This window comes from Mastigoproctus giganteus, chromosome 5, assembly GCF_048544385.1.
Source record: "Mastigoproctus giganteus isolate SK-2022 chromosome 5, ASM4854438v1, whole genome shotgun sequence".
NCBI lineage: Eukaryota > Metazoa > Arthropoda > Arachnida > Uropygi > Thelyphonidae > Mastigoproctus > Mastigoproctus giganteus.
The window spans coordinates 119,464,233-119,478,940 of NC_143579.1; the positions used below are offsets into that span (position 1 = coordinate 119,464,233).

General features: G+C 37.1%; 1 protein-coding gene across 2 annotated transcripts in view; it reads right to left on the minus strand.

Annotated features, from left to right (window-relative positions):
• Positions 1–14,708, minus strand: part of LOC150085662 (actin-binding LIM protein 2-like) — a 579,562-nt gene that overhangs the window by 2,598 nt on the left and 562,256 nt on the right. For both annotated transcript variants that reach the window (XM_090374167.1, XM_090374166.1), the window contains one exon: positions 1,514–1,585. In XM_090374167.1, the coding sequence (XP_090230293.1) occupies positions 1,514–1,585 (72 nt within the window). The remainder of the gene's footprint in view (positions 1–1,513; positions 1,586–14,708) is intronic.

Below are 14,708 nucleotides of genomic sequence, written 5' to 3' on the forward strand. Positions count from 1 at the left end.
AACGAAAATAACCTTGTTGCAGTACACTAATTTTAATTTCAAATTATAAGAGAGTGGATATTGTTTAATTTGTCACTTTACTTCTTGTGAGCACAGTTCATAACCGAAATACCTGGTCCTGTATAAAGAAGTCTAGTCTAAAATATTTTAATACGGTGTTTAATATATAGTTTGACAATTGTCTTCTGTTTCTGGGGTAGAATGATGTGCATCGGCTATGCTTTGCTCTTCCTTGGTAGCACTACCTACCAAGTAAGTAGACAATGGGAATTGAAGTCAAGATTAGTTTTATAAAAACTGACTGCATATTTTACAATCTTTCATTAAGGATATTTTTGCTTCATAAACTTAAATCTTTTATATTATATTAACTGGATCAATTTGATGTGAGCGTTGGGTGAAGATTATTTCCTACAAAAAGGTATAGTAATCTATCTTATATTTAAACAATTGTAATGTCTGGAAAGACAGTGGCAGATACAACAGAAAATTCTGACTTTGAACCATCTGTATAAACTGGCAAGAAATTAATGCTTAGCTCAGTATTCTGAATAGAGTTGCAGATAGGCAGATGATGGGGTAACAGATTTTTCCCCAGTACTTAAAGGAAAAATTGAAGTGGCAACAATGTTTACTTTTATATTTTCTACTTTCCTAACTATAGTCAAACTTTTACTGTAATAGTCTCTGAAGTGATTTTTTTTGTAACTATTTTGGTTTTTTACTTGAAATGTGGTATGGTACTAGACATGCACTGACTGTGTATATTTAGTTTCAAGTTACTTGTTTTTCTTCTTTTGCTGGTTCAGTAAGCATCTAAAGTCTTATCCCAGTTGTTTTTAAAATATTTATTTTCACATAGTAAAAACAGGAAAATAAAACCTGATATTCTCCCAAAATGGCCACTAAACCGCAGGAAACAAATTGCGTGGTTTTCAAATTTTCACACTGTGAAGCATACCAAATTTGAAATAAACCTGAAAACAGAACTAATAGCATTTGAATATATATATATTTTTTTAAAAATTTTAATAATAATATTTATACACATAACTGAAAAAATGTGCATATATTTTTTCTTATTAAGAAAATATGAAATATTAGATTATTTAAACCGAATTAAAAAAAATAAAAAAATTCCAATAATAAAAAAGAAAACTGTGCGCCTGTCAGATGAGCTGCTACCATTTTTGCTACCGTTTTGGCTGCCACCACCACCACCACTGGGTTAAATGATGTCGAAAGTATTCCTTCAGCTAGTGCAAAGATAATCATTTGAAAAAGCAACTCCATGGGTAGTTATGGTGGTCAATAGTTTGTAATTTGTTTCCATTTATCACCACTGAAGGTTTCCTGTGTAGTGTCTTATTAAATTATTTTTTCATGCAGTAAACTGTCATATAACAGCACCAATACAGAATTTTGTCTTTTAACTACCATATCAAGTTAACATATTTTGCTATTTTTCAATTATTAAAAAAAAAAATATATATATATATATATATATATATACCTCAAGATGACACCGGTCTACATCCACTGGAAGGCGATAATTAGTTGTAACTAGCAGATGATATGGGTATAACTGAAATAAATTATAAAAAATTTGTAAATTTTAAAGTTCTCAAACAGGAGTGAAAACTTAAGAGTATGCACTTTAATCATTCGTTACTTTATTTATTGAATTATGATTTTCTTTGTTTGGAATACCAATATTATCAGAAATTCAAATTTAAAATTAAACCTAATACAACATTGGTAAACAAGGATTTAATAACATATTACGAATCAATTTTTAAATTCCGTTATGTTAATTTGAAATATGAGATACAAATTTTACAATATATAGTAGTTTTGAATGAAATAAGAAATGAATTAAGCATCACTTTCTGAAATGAGACAAAATTTGAGGATTAGAGGTGATGGCTCATAATCATAAGTCGGCTGCTATGACAACCTGTTATAATAGCTCTGTGCATAGTTTTAATAGTTATAAAGTGGGTTTCTGAGAATTAGTATGGAGAAATATCACTGTTGTATAAACTCACTAGACAATTTCCACTGTATAAGTGTGTGTGGAGAGTGTACCTGAAAATATTGTTCTACAACAAAAACAGCTAAACATGCTTATTGATGTGTGAGCCATCATCTTGTGGCTGTATATTATTATTATTATTAGCCATATAGTGCAAGGAAGCCTGAGACTTTTATTGCACCAGCAAAAAAAAAAAAAAAAAAAAATCTAAATTACTCCGAGAGAGAAAACAAGAGTCAGAAATAGAAAGGAATCACCAAGAAAGATAAGAATGATGATATCCAACTTAGGACCCTGGGTGTGCCAAGCCCATACTCACCAGATGTGAGCGCCTAGGGTTAAATCTTGATGGATAATACAGAGCATCAATAAAATCTTGTCCTGGTTATTCCTTTTAAGTGGGTCAGATGCAGTTTTGGCAAGTGATGATACACTCATGACTTCAATGTCAGTCAGCACAGCATTTGATTTTCTAAGTGGGTCACTCACAGGTTCACCTGGCAATGTTGCTGGGAGGTTGTCAATAGCTGATGAACAGTCATTGCATTCCCATTTTTCTTTAGCATTAGCAAAAGCACATGATGCAAGAAAGCAAGCTTATATAGCATCAGCCAAAAAAAAAAAAAAAAAATCTACTAATTTCACCCATCCATTCACTCCAAATGTTTGTCTAGTTCTGCCTTGAATCTATTTAAGCTATCAACTTCTACAACGACAGATGGAAGTTTGTTCCAGCAATCAACCACACACTGACTAAAAGCAAACTTCCACACATCTATCCTACAGCTGTCTTTCTTCAATTTGAATTTATGCCCTCTCAGGCGATTATTCTGAGCAAAAGGAAGAATCCCATCAGCATTGAGCATGTGCAAACCATTTAGGGCTTTATACACCTCAATCAGATCACCTCACAGGTGCCTAGTCTCCAGAAACTGTAATTTTCAAAACTTAAGCCTTTCTTTGTAAGAGAGCAATCCTTTGATCCATTCACTAATCTTGTTGCCCTTTTCTGTACTGGTTCCAACAGCTCTATATCCTTCTTAAAATGAGGCCTGACCATTGCCTTATACAAGGGGATAATCACCTCCTCATCCCTACTAGAAAAATTCCTGTATATCATTGACAAGACACCATGAGCTACTCTTGCAGACCATCTGCACTGACTGCTCAGAAAACTTCATATCTGCCTGCACAATATACAAATATCTGAAGCTCTTCATAAGAGGTTAGTTTTTGAAATAATTTTGAGGGTTTTTTTTAAATTAAATATACTAAACTGTAGTTAATATATAGCTTGGATTCCTAACATAGATTAGTTTTTATATTTGGATAAGTACACATTTAAAAAGCTTCAGCTTAATATTCAGACAGCCTTTGTTATGAATATTCTGGTGGGAACTTCGTAACTTGCATTCGGTAGCTTAAATTTCACTTCTCTAGCAGTTAAAGTTTTGGCAACAGAGTAATTTCGGTAATGTACTGAAAATTTAAATTTCATAATCATTCTAAAATTCAATTTTATCTAAATAATGGTTGTTACAGGATCCACTTACAACACAAAGTTCAAGGTACATCATGACTCAGAGAGAAATACACTTCTGGTGTGAGTTGCAAGTTCATTGTTTGCATAGCTTGTGGAATACATTCTGAGGTTAAAGGGGTTGCAGAAAATTTTAAATAAAATTATTTTTTTTCTGTATAGACCTTACAACTCAAATGAAGTCTGAGATACAAATGACCCTACTGCCACTCTATTTTGTTAGGGTGTGACACGGGTGGCATTCTTACTTATTGTTCGCATCAGGAATACACCTTAATTTGCTCACTGGCTATGGACACACAGAAAGCAGCTGAGTTGTGTGACTTCTCATTATGTATTAATACTTCTCAGTGCTACTCAGCAATTGCTGAACGGTAATCCCTTTAATTCGTGCATCCTGCAAATTCTCAAATTGCTTATATTGCCTAAAGGTCAGAGGTGCAAATATGTAGTGGCAGTAAATATATGTTATTATTTTATTATTTTTTTTTTTTTTGATTTGGTAGTTGTTGGCGCATCGGCTTCTGTGGCCATATTGCACCTCCCAAAGTTTTTGCAGTACTTTGATCCAAGCCCGAGGCGGGAATCGAACCCGCGACCTTGGGGTTGCCGGGCAGGTACTTTACCCACTCGGCTAGCCCGGTCGGCATAAATATATGTTATATAGCAAGTCTGTTTCACATATGCTTTACTCTGCTTTGAAATTCGGTGCTTTCATGTCAACTTGGATGCATTTTTCATTCTTCTGCTACTTTTTATTTTGCTTGTTTTATTGTTATTATTGTTGTTTTTAAACAAGAAAAAAAAAAAAAAAAAAAATTTTACCATGCACAATTGGGTAATCAGAACGAAACAGCCAAGGAGTGACGGAATAATATTGCTAAGATACTTCAGAAGCTAATAAAGTAAGAAATATATCATGTGAAAATTCAGGCACTAATGTTATTTCAAGTGTAGTGCGACCGCCAATTTCAGATAGAGCCATCATATTCCAAATCAAAAGGAATGAAAAAGAATAGAAAATATCAAGAGAAATTTATGAAGTACGGCTTCACTTAGAGCACTGATGATGAGCAACATCCTGTGTGTGTAATATGTTATGAAAAACTGGCTAACGAAAGCTAATAAAGTAAGAAATATATCATGTGAAAATTCGGACACTAATGTTATTCCAGTTGTAGTGCAACCACCAATTTCAGGTAGAGTCATCATATTCCAAAGCAAAAGGAATGAAAAAGAATAGAAAATATCAAGAGGAATTTATGAAGTATGGCTTCACTTAGAGCACTGATGATGAGCAACATTCTGTGTGCATAATATGCTATGAAAAACTGGCTAATGAAAGCTGTTAAATTAAAAATGCACATATGAAACATCCAGAGCTAATGAAAAAAAAAAAAAAAAAAAAATGGAATCCTTTTTCAAAAGATAATCTGACACCATACAAGGTCTGCAATCTTTCATGAAGAAAGATATGGCAGCTTTAACAATGCTCTTAAAGCTTTAAGAGCATCATTGGAAGTTTCATATTTAATAGGAAAAAATTTGAAATCCCGTACTATTGCTGAATCTCTTGTTTTTCCTGCTGCAATAAATTATGTCAATTATGCATGGAGGAAAGTACAGCAATGATTTACAAACCATTCCTCTATCCAAAGACATAGTCTTGCGGCATATTAGTTATTGCAGACAACATTAAATTTAATTTATTAAATTGATTGAGAGAAAGTCCAATTTTTGCAATACAGTTAGATGAATCCACAGATATTTCAAACCTCGCTCAACTTATTGTATATGTCAGATACGGCTACGAGGTAGATATTTTGGAGGATTTTCTATTTTGCAAAGCTTTGGAAGGAAGAACAGCTGTGAGAAGATTTTTGATTTAAATATTTTCTTTCAAACAAATAACTAATATGGAACAATTGTATTGCGATTTGTACTGATCGTGTGGCTGCATTAACACGAGAAAATAAAGGTTTAAAAGGCAAAGTAAAGGAAATTGGTCCAAATATAGTTTTTATTCACTGCATTTAATCATAGGGAAGAATTAGTATTGAAGGAAATGCAAACTGATTTGCACAGATTTTGAAAGTGCAGTAAGTACAATCAACTTTATTAAATGTAGAAGATTAAATAGCAGACTTTTCACTGCACGTTGTAATGAAATGGGATTCGCTTATGAAATGCTTCTTTATATATGAAAGTGAGGTGGTTGTCCAGTAGCAAGGTCTTGCAATGTATTTTTTGACCTCAAACATGATGTTTTATCGATTTTACTGGATAAAAATGAGAACCTTAATCAGTTGTTTACAAATAAAAAATGGCTTGGAAAATTAGTTACCTTGTTGATATACTTGAAGAACTTAATAAAAGTTCTTTAAATGATTTAAATTTAAGTCTTCAAGGACAGGGAACAAATATATTAATACTCAGTGATAAAATAGATGCTTTTAAAAAGAAGCTTAATCTTTGGAAAACTGAATTTGGGCTTAATAATACTGAAATGTTCCCATGTTTTTCTGATTTTGTTAATAGCAATAATATTGACATTTTACAATTTAGGGATATCATTGTCACCCACCTAACAATGCTAATTAAGAATTTTTCTATTCTAAATGATTTAATGTATCTCCGGAAAAAAAGTTGTATTGGATTCGTGAAACCCCTTGCTTTTGAAATTTCTTCATGCCCAGAAATTACCATTCAGCAAAAGGAAGATCTTGTCAACCTGTCGTCTGACGAAACATTTCAAGAATACAACTTGTGAAAAATTTTGGATTTCTCTTCGAGGCAAGTATCCAGAATTATCTAAAATGGTGATACAAGCATTGCTACCTTTCGGGTCTACATATTTATGTGAGGTTGGTTTGTCAAGATTAATAGCAAAATTAAAATTAACAAAACAGCATTCCAGACTTGATCCAGAAGATAACAGTAATTAGCAATTTTAAATATTGCACTAAATATGGACCAAATATTATCGGTTATACAGGCTCAAATGGGTTCAAAGTAATGCTTGCACTCACCTCAAGAATTCTTGTTTGTTGTTGTAATGGCTGCTGATAGTGGCAAGATGTTCTGAGGGTAGCAACATTTCAAATGAGCAGGAAGATAAAACATCATCCCCAATTGCCACCTGGAAATTGGGGATGATGAATTCCACTATGGTATGTATAATGTATTTAGGAAAGATAGGGAAGACAGAAGGGGTGGTGGGGTTATTATTATTATCATTAGCCATACGGTGCAAGGAAGCCTGAGGCTTATGCTGCACGCCAAAAAAACAAGAAAAAAATTTCTGAATTACCCTGAGAGAGAGAGAGAGAGAGAGAGAGAGAGAGAACAAGAGCCAGAAGTAGAAAGGAATCATCAAGAAAGAGAAGAATGATGATATCCAGCTCGGGACCTTGGGTGTGCCAAGCCCATACTTACCAGATGTGTTATGTTTCTTATCAAAAGCAGCCTGAGCACGAAAAGAGCTTTTGCTGAATCTGAAGTTTACATCTGCCAGCACAGAATCTGTGTGGTGAGTTAGTTGAAAGCAAAGGTATCATAACAATCTCTACATGCAGATGGAATATGGGAAAGCAAGTGTGAATGTGTTGTTATGGTGACTTCAATCTGTCCCAGATTCTAAATATAATGCTTGACAAAATGTCAGAGTATGAAAAAGGCTGTTTAAGCATGGGTAATGAATCTCCATCATTTCTACTACCCAGGTAGTGTGCATGCATCGTTTTATTATATCTATATCTCATATTGTGAATACCATCACAACGGCCCCGGGTGCCAAGCGTTCCGTGACCAAGTGATTTTTGTGCGTTCCAAAAAGCGTTATATTCAAAGAGCCTTTGAACAAATTATATTTCGTTCCAACTACCGTTTTCTTTATTTATAAATTACTGCAGCACTTTCGCACTACAAGAAGTAGGCAAAGGCCCAGAAAGGGAAGCCACCTTTCTGTTTCTATTTCTAACAGTACTAACCAAATAACTCAGCCGCTTGGTCACCTAGTGGCACTGCTCCTGCCTCCCCGTGGCGGGGCCGGAAACCTGGGAGGTAAAGCAAACCTCCAGGGCCAAAAGGAGCAAAACATGGAATATGACAACTTTCCCCCAATTAAGACTGCAAATCTGAATAATACGGATTTGCATCAACCTGATATCGACTCTACCAATCCAAAGAGACTGAAAACGGATACTCCTCGAATTGAACATCCGAGTTTTCTGATTCTCCATTCACTGACAAACCAGCCCTTAGGCAATCTATCGCCATTTCTCATTAAAAAATGTCTTGAGAACGTAGCTGGTTCCCCGAAAATGGTGAGGCGACTAAAATCTGGCGACCTGCTTGCAGAGACCACAAACTCTAAACACTCTGAGTCTCTACTTAGACTCAACTCATTTGGTGGAAATCAAGTCAAGGTGTCCCCATATGCCACACTAAACACATCCAAAGGCATAATTTCAGAATGGGACCTAATGAATGTTTCAGAGGAGGAAATTGTTCAGGAATTGCAGGAACAGAAAGTCACACAGGCCAAAAGAATCATGATGAAAAAAGATGGCGAGCTAACTCCAACATGGAGCATCATACTAACATTCAGCTCACCAAACCTACCTTCGTCAGTGAAAGCAGGGTATTTGCATTGTCGCTTACGGCCATATATTCCAAACCCAATAAGATGTTATAAGTGTCAGAAATTTGGACACTCACAAACAGTCTGTCAAGGTGACCCAGTATGCCCAAACTGTGGATCGAAAGAGCATACCCAAACTGATTGTAATGCCCAGTCTTCTCTTTGTCCCAACTGTAAAGGCAACCATCCAGCCTTCTCCAAAAATTGTGAACAGTGGAAATACGAGAAAAAAATCCAGAAATATAAAATAGAAAAGAAAGTCTCGTTCCCAGAAGCACGAAAGCAACTGCAAATACAGATGCCTAGACGTACATATGCCGAAGCCTCTAAAAAATTTCATTCAGTATCCATCCAAACTGACACATCAATTCCACCAAACATCTCTATTGCTGAATGGGCTTGATCCTTGCTCTCTTCTGCACCACAATCATCAAAGCAACATATATCAAGCAGGGCTAACAACATGCCAATCACCATACCACCTGCTGTCCATGCAGCCCCTGTAATATCCATTCAAACAGAGAAACCAGATCCCGTTAGCAAACAGCCAGTTGACTCCGTCCTTATGGATACCAATGAAATCCCCAGTCAGGAAGAAACAGAAACCATTCTGGAGATCCATCCGGAAGATGAAATAGACAAGAGACCAGTTTTCTCAAAAAGAGATAAAATTAAAATTGACTGCGGCAAACAGACTTTTAAAAAACAGACAGACTCAGCTCCTTCATCTAAATCTAAACAATGAATAACGTAGTCCAGTGGAATTGCAGAGGCTTGCGTAGCAATATTGATGACATCCAGGAAATAATTAAACATCATAATCCAGTTGGCATCTGTTTACAGGAGACATATTTAACTCCTAAGGTATCTCTCTCGATCAAAAATTATTCTCTTTTCAGAGAAGATGGACCAGTTACAAATAAAGCTCACGGTGGGGTTGCTATTCTCATAGATTCAAGAGTCCCTTGCAGACGTATTCCTTTGCAAACCTCTATTGAAGCGGTTGCTGCACGAATAGCAATTGGAGTCACTATAACACTTGTTTCTATCTATCTACCGCCCACTCAGTCTTGCACTATTCATGAACTTGAAGATCTAATACTGCAGTTGCCAACCCCTTTCTGTTTATTGGGTGACTTCAATGGACACCATCCATTGTGGGGCTCTCCCAATGCAGATGGACGGGGACAACTTATTGAAATGCTCATTGACAGGCAGAATTTATCCATCCTAAATACTGGTTCACCAACTTACATCCATCTCCAAACAGGAACTGTGTCCTCAATAGATCTATCTATATGCTCTTCAATCCTTTTTCCTTGTATTGAGTGGACAGCTCTGGATGATCCACTAAACAGTGACCACTATCCACTAATCTGTAAAATTCAAATTTCACACTCTGTGACTTCAGAAAACTGCATGAAATGGAAATTTTCCAAGGCTGATTGGGCAAAATATTCTTATCATGTATCCTTTGATAATCAGATCATTGAATCTTGTCCAATTGACATAGTCACCAGCCATATCACTAAACAAATCCTAGCAGCTGCGTCTATCGCCATTCCACAGTCACAGTCAAGCTCCCATAGATCCATAAATTATTGGTGGAATGAGGACTGTAGGAGTGCCAAAAAAAGAAAAAAACCAAGCCTGGAATATATTCCGCAAACATCCTACTACCAATCCTACTATCCTACTATCTTATAAATTATAAAAAACTCAGAGCCAAGGCTCGCCACATCAGGAAGAAAGTAAAAAGAGACTCCTGGATCCGATTTGCAAATTCAGTTAATAAAAATACAGATTCTAGAATAATATGGAGAAAAATAAAACAATTAAATGGCAAATTTCCTCCTCCATCCTCCCCAATTCTCAACTGGAATGGACAGGAGCTGTGTACTCCTGCAGAAATTGCAAATGCTTTAGGCTCTGTATTCTCACAGCTGTCTGCATCGACCGCATACGACCAGTCATTTCAGAAGATTAAAGCTTCAGCTGAAAAATCTCGATTGAACTTCAAAACCAAATCGTGTCTGTCATATAATTGGCCCCTTACTATGATCGAACTTCAAGAAGCTATATATACCTCAAAAAACAGTGCTGCTGGTCCAGACGGAGTGTATTATACAATGCTTAAACACTTAGATAACAAAGCATTATCCTTGCTGTTAACTTTCTACAATCGTATTTTCACTGAACATTCATTCCCCACATGCTGGCATCACTCCTATGTACTGGCAATTCCCAAACCAGGGAAAGATCACTCTGTCCCTCACCACTATAGACCTATTTCTCTTACCAGCTGCTTGGGTAAAACTCTGGAAAAAATGATATACCGCCGACTGACCTGGTATCTTGACTCCAAACATTTAATATCTGATAGCCAATTTGGCTTCAGGAAAAATCGATCATCCCTGGATCTCATGGTCAAAGCTGAAACAAACATCAGGAATGCGTTTATCCGAAACGAGCATCTCGTTATGCCTTGACATAGAGAAGGCCTTTGACACCACTTGGCGTTTTGGCATCTTGAAAGATCTACATTCCCTTGACCTCAGAGGCCACTTACCATATTTCATACAAAACTTCCTTCAGCATAGAACTTTTCAAGTCCGCTATCGGCAAGTCCTCTCGCAAATCTATATACAAGAGGAAGGAGTCCCACAAGGCTCAGTTCTGAGTTCTACCTTATTTGCAATAAGAATAAATAATATAACCAAATGCATACCTGTCCCTGTAAACACATATCTCTATGCCGATGACCTGACTGTTTCCTGCAGTTCACAGAATATGAACTTCATCGAAAGGCAACTACAAATCTCTCTTAACAATATTGAATTATGGATGACACAGAATGGATACTGACTATCACATCAGAAATCCAGTGTCATTCATTTTTGTAACAAACGAAAGATGCATCCTGAACCAGAGCTTCACTTAACGAATCATCCTTATTAGTCATGAAAAGTATTTGTCTCCTAGGCCTCATTTTTGATAGTAAGCTTAATTTCTTAGAACATATCAAATATCTGCGGACTACTTGCCAGAAAAAAATGAATATACTCAGAGTTCTTTCTTCGACAACATGGGGTGCAGATCGCTATACCCTGCTTCAATTGTATAGAACTCTAATTAGGTCTCATCTTGATTATGGCGCCCCAGTTTATGACTCTGCCAGGGAAAGCGTACTTACACGCCTTGCACCTATTCAACATTCTGCCCTCAGGATTGCTACAGGAGCTTTTAGGACATCGCCAGTACAAAGCCTTTATATTGAAGCCCATGAAGTTCCACTCTGTCTCAGAAGAAAGGTGTTACTTCTGAATTATGCAGCTAAAATTTGAAGCATGCCTACCCATCCAATTTGGCCTATACTTAGTGACCCACAGTTTAAAATTTTTTATAGAAATAAACCCAGTGCAGTTCAGCCTACTGGTATCAGATTACAAGCACTATCAGAAACTTGGAATGTCCATCTCGAAAAAGTCCTCCAAGATCCAACCTGTTCAGTCGCCCCATGGGCCTATACTATACCATCCTGCGACAATTACTTCCTAAACTGGGGGAAGCATTCCCTGGCAAATATCAATATACAACAACTCCATACTGCTCACACAGAGAATTATCCTCTTTTTACAAAAATATATACCGATGGATCAAAGTCTGATAGTGCAGTAGGTGCTGCAGCAGTTTTCCCTTTTAACACCATCTCTCTATCACTTCCCACCAAATGCAGCAGTTATAACACTGAGTTATTCGCCATCAAGCTTGCCCTACAAAATATTGTCCATCTGTCCATCAAAAAGAGTATAATATATACGGACTCGCAGAGTGCACTTATAACCGTACAAAACACCTCCTCACCAAAGAATCCTTTAATAAAAACTATAAGAGATATATTGATACATACTCAGGAATGCCAGCTTGTAGTTATCTTTTGCTGGATCCCAGGCCACACTGGGATATCTGGAAATGAATGTGCAGATTATGCCGCCAAACATCCTTCTAATTCAGATTCATCATGTGCTCTCGTTCCATATGCTGACTACAAATTTAATATACAAAGAATATGTAAGGAACAATGGACACTTATATGGCAAAATAAACCAGATAATAAGCTCTTTCAAATAAAACCAGATCCACAATTATGGGCCTCTAGCTTCCGGGAAAACAGAAAGGAAGAGGTAATCCTAGCCAGAGCAAGAATTGGTCACAGTCACATTATCCACCTATTTCTCCTCACAGGCAATGATCCTCCTCAGTGTACATACTGCAATTCTCAACTCACATTCTTGTTGAATGCACCTTATACTCGCACGCCAGGCAACTCTCATTCAGTTTTCTTCCTAATCTTAAAGAATCTTTGAACCTCTGTCATATCATAGGTAACGATGCCAACCTCACAGAATTTTTCTCATTTATCAAACGGATAAACTTATATGATCAGTTCTGACTGTTTGCAAAACAGTCATCATGAGTATCGTCCACATTGCTGATCGGCGCAATATGGCCTGAGCAGCCCTCGCGCCAAAAATAACAATAACAACAACAACCATCACAACGAGTTGCCTAGGTATTGAACTACTTCAAATAAGTAACACTTCTCTGGTAGAGAAGACTACTGTTACTTATTCTCAGATGGGCACCACCACTCAGACGGCACTGTTTCGAAGCTGGTTGGCTTCATCATCTGTGGGTGGGCAGGTACCCTGTTGCAATAGTGACAACCCAGTTATGAAGTATAACTCCACAATATGAGAGATGCTTGGTGTGCATCGTTTAATCTAAATATAATTCTTGACTAAATGTCAAAGAGTATGAAAAGGCTGTTTAAGCATGGGTAATGCATCTCCATCATTTTTACTACCCAGGTAGTATGCATATATCATTTAATTAATCTCATATTGTGAATACCTTCACGAGTTGCCTAGGTATTGCACTACTTCGAATAAGTAATGCTTCACTGGTAGAGAAGACTACTATTACTTATTCTCAGATGGGCACCACCACACAGACGGCACCATTTCGAAGCTGGTTGGCTTCATCATCGGTGGGTGGGAAGGTATTCTGTTGCAATAGTGACAGCCCAGCGATGATGAAGCCAACCAGCTTCGAAAGAAACGGTACTGTCTGTGTAGTGGTGCCCATCTGAGAATAAGTAACGGTAGTCTTCTTTACCAGAGAAGTTTTACTTATTCAAAGTAGTGCAATACAAGTAGGCAACTTGTTGTGAAGGTATTCACAATAAAAAAAAAAAAAAAAAACAGAGAGAGAGAGAGAGTGTCAAAAGTAGAAGGGAATCACCAAGAGGAGAAAATATCCAGCTCAGAACCCTGGGTGTGTCAAGCCCATACTCATCAGATGTGAGCCCCTGGGGTTATAATAAAATGATGTATGCATACTACCTGGGTAGTAGAAATGATGGAGATGCATTACCCATGCTTAAATAGCCTTTTCCTACTCTTTGACATTTAGTCAAGAATTATATTTAGATTAAACCATGCACACCACAAGCATCTCTCATATTGTGGAGTTATACTTCATAACTGGGTTGTCACTATTGTAACAAGGGGAACAGGTATCCTGTGTGTTATCAGACACTCAGCCTAAAACACTGATGGATCCAATATCTCTCTACTACAGAAGATTTAGGAGAAGTCCGGTTGGCCTGCCTCCCTAAAATCCACTCATGCACACCTTCTCGATGGTAAGCCCTGTTACGTCACTTAGGTGGCAACGAACGTGTAGAGTGGTTCTCTTCAAGACGCCTGGTCAGCGTGAAGAGGAAAAGACCAAACCCTCCAGCAATGAGAGCACAACAATACAAATGGCCCTCAGTCCCCAGCAGCCTTCACTCTCCCTCTTACGGCAGCGAGAGGATCAGAGTGGAAGCAGAAGGTGCTAAGAATCTCTGGGTACGACCAGGCTGCCATGCACGGAAATTGAACTTGGCCTGTTATAACGTACGATCACTCATTGGTGAAGACAGGATATTAGAGCTGGAAAAGGAATTAGAAAATGTGAATTGGAATATCATCGGTTTGGCTGAAACAAGAAGAAGAAATGAATCACTTATAAGTTTATCAAGTGGAAATCTGCTGTACACCAATGGAAACAGTGAAAGGAGTGAAGGTGGAGTTGGGTTTCTGGTCCATAAAGATTTTAAAAACAACATTTTGGAATTCAAAAGTACGTCACCAAGGGTGTCAAGACTAATACTCAAGATTTCTAAGAGGTACAAGCTAAAGATTATAATGATTTATGCACCAACATCGAGCCATGATGATGAAGAGGTTGAAGAAATGTACACTGAAATTGAGAGTCTTCTAGATGAGCAGAAAACCCACTACACTATTATTATGGGAGACTTCAATGCTAAGGTTGGAAAAAGGCAAAACAGCGCAGAAAGAGGAACTATAGGAAATTTTGGAATTGGTGAAAGAAATAAAAGAGGTGAAAGACTTGTGGAATTTGCAGAATCTCAAGGAATG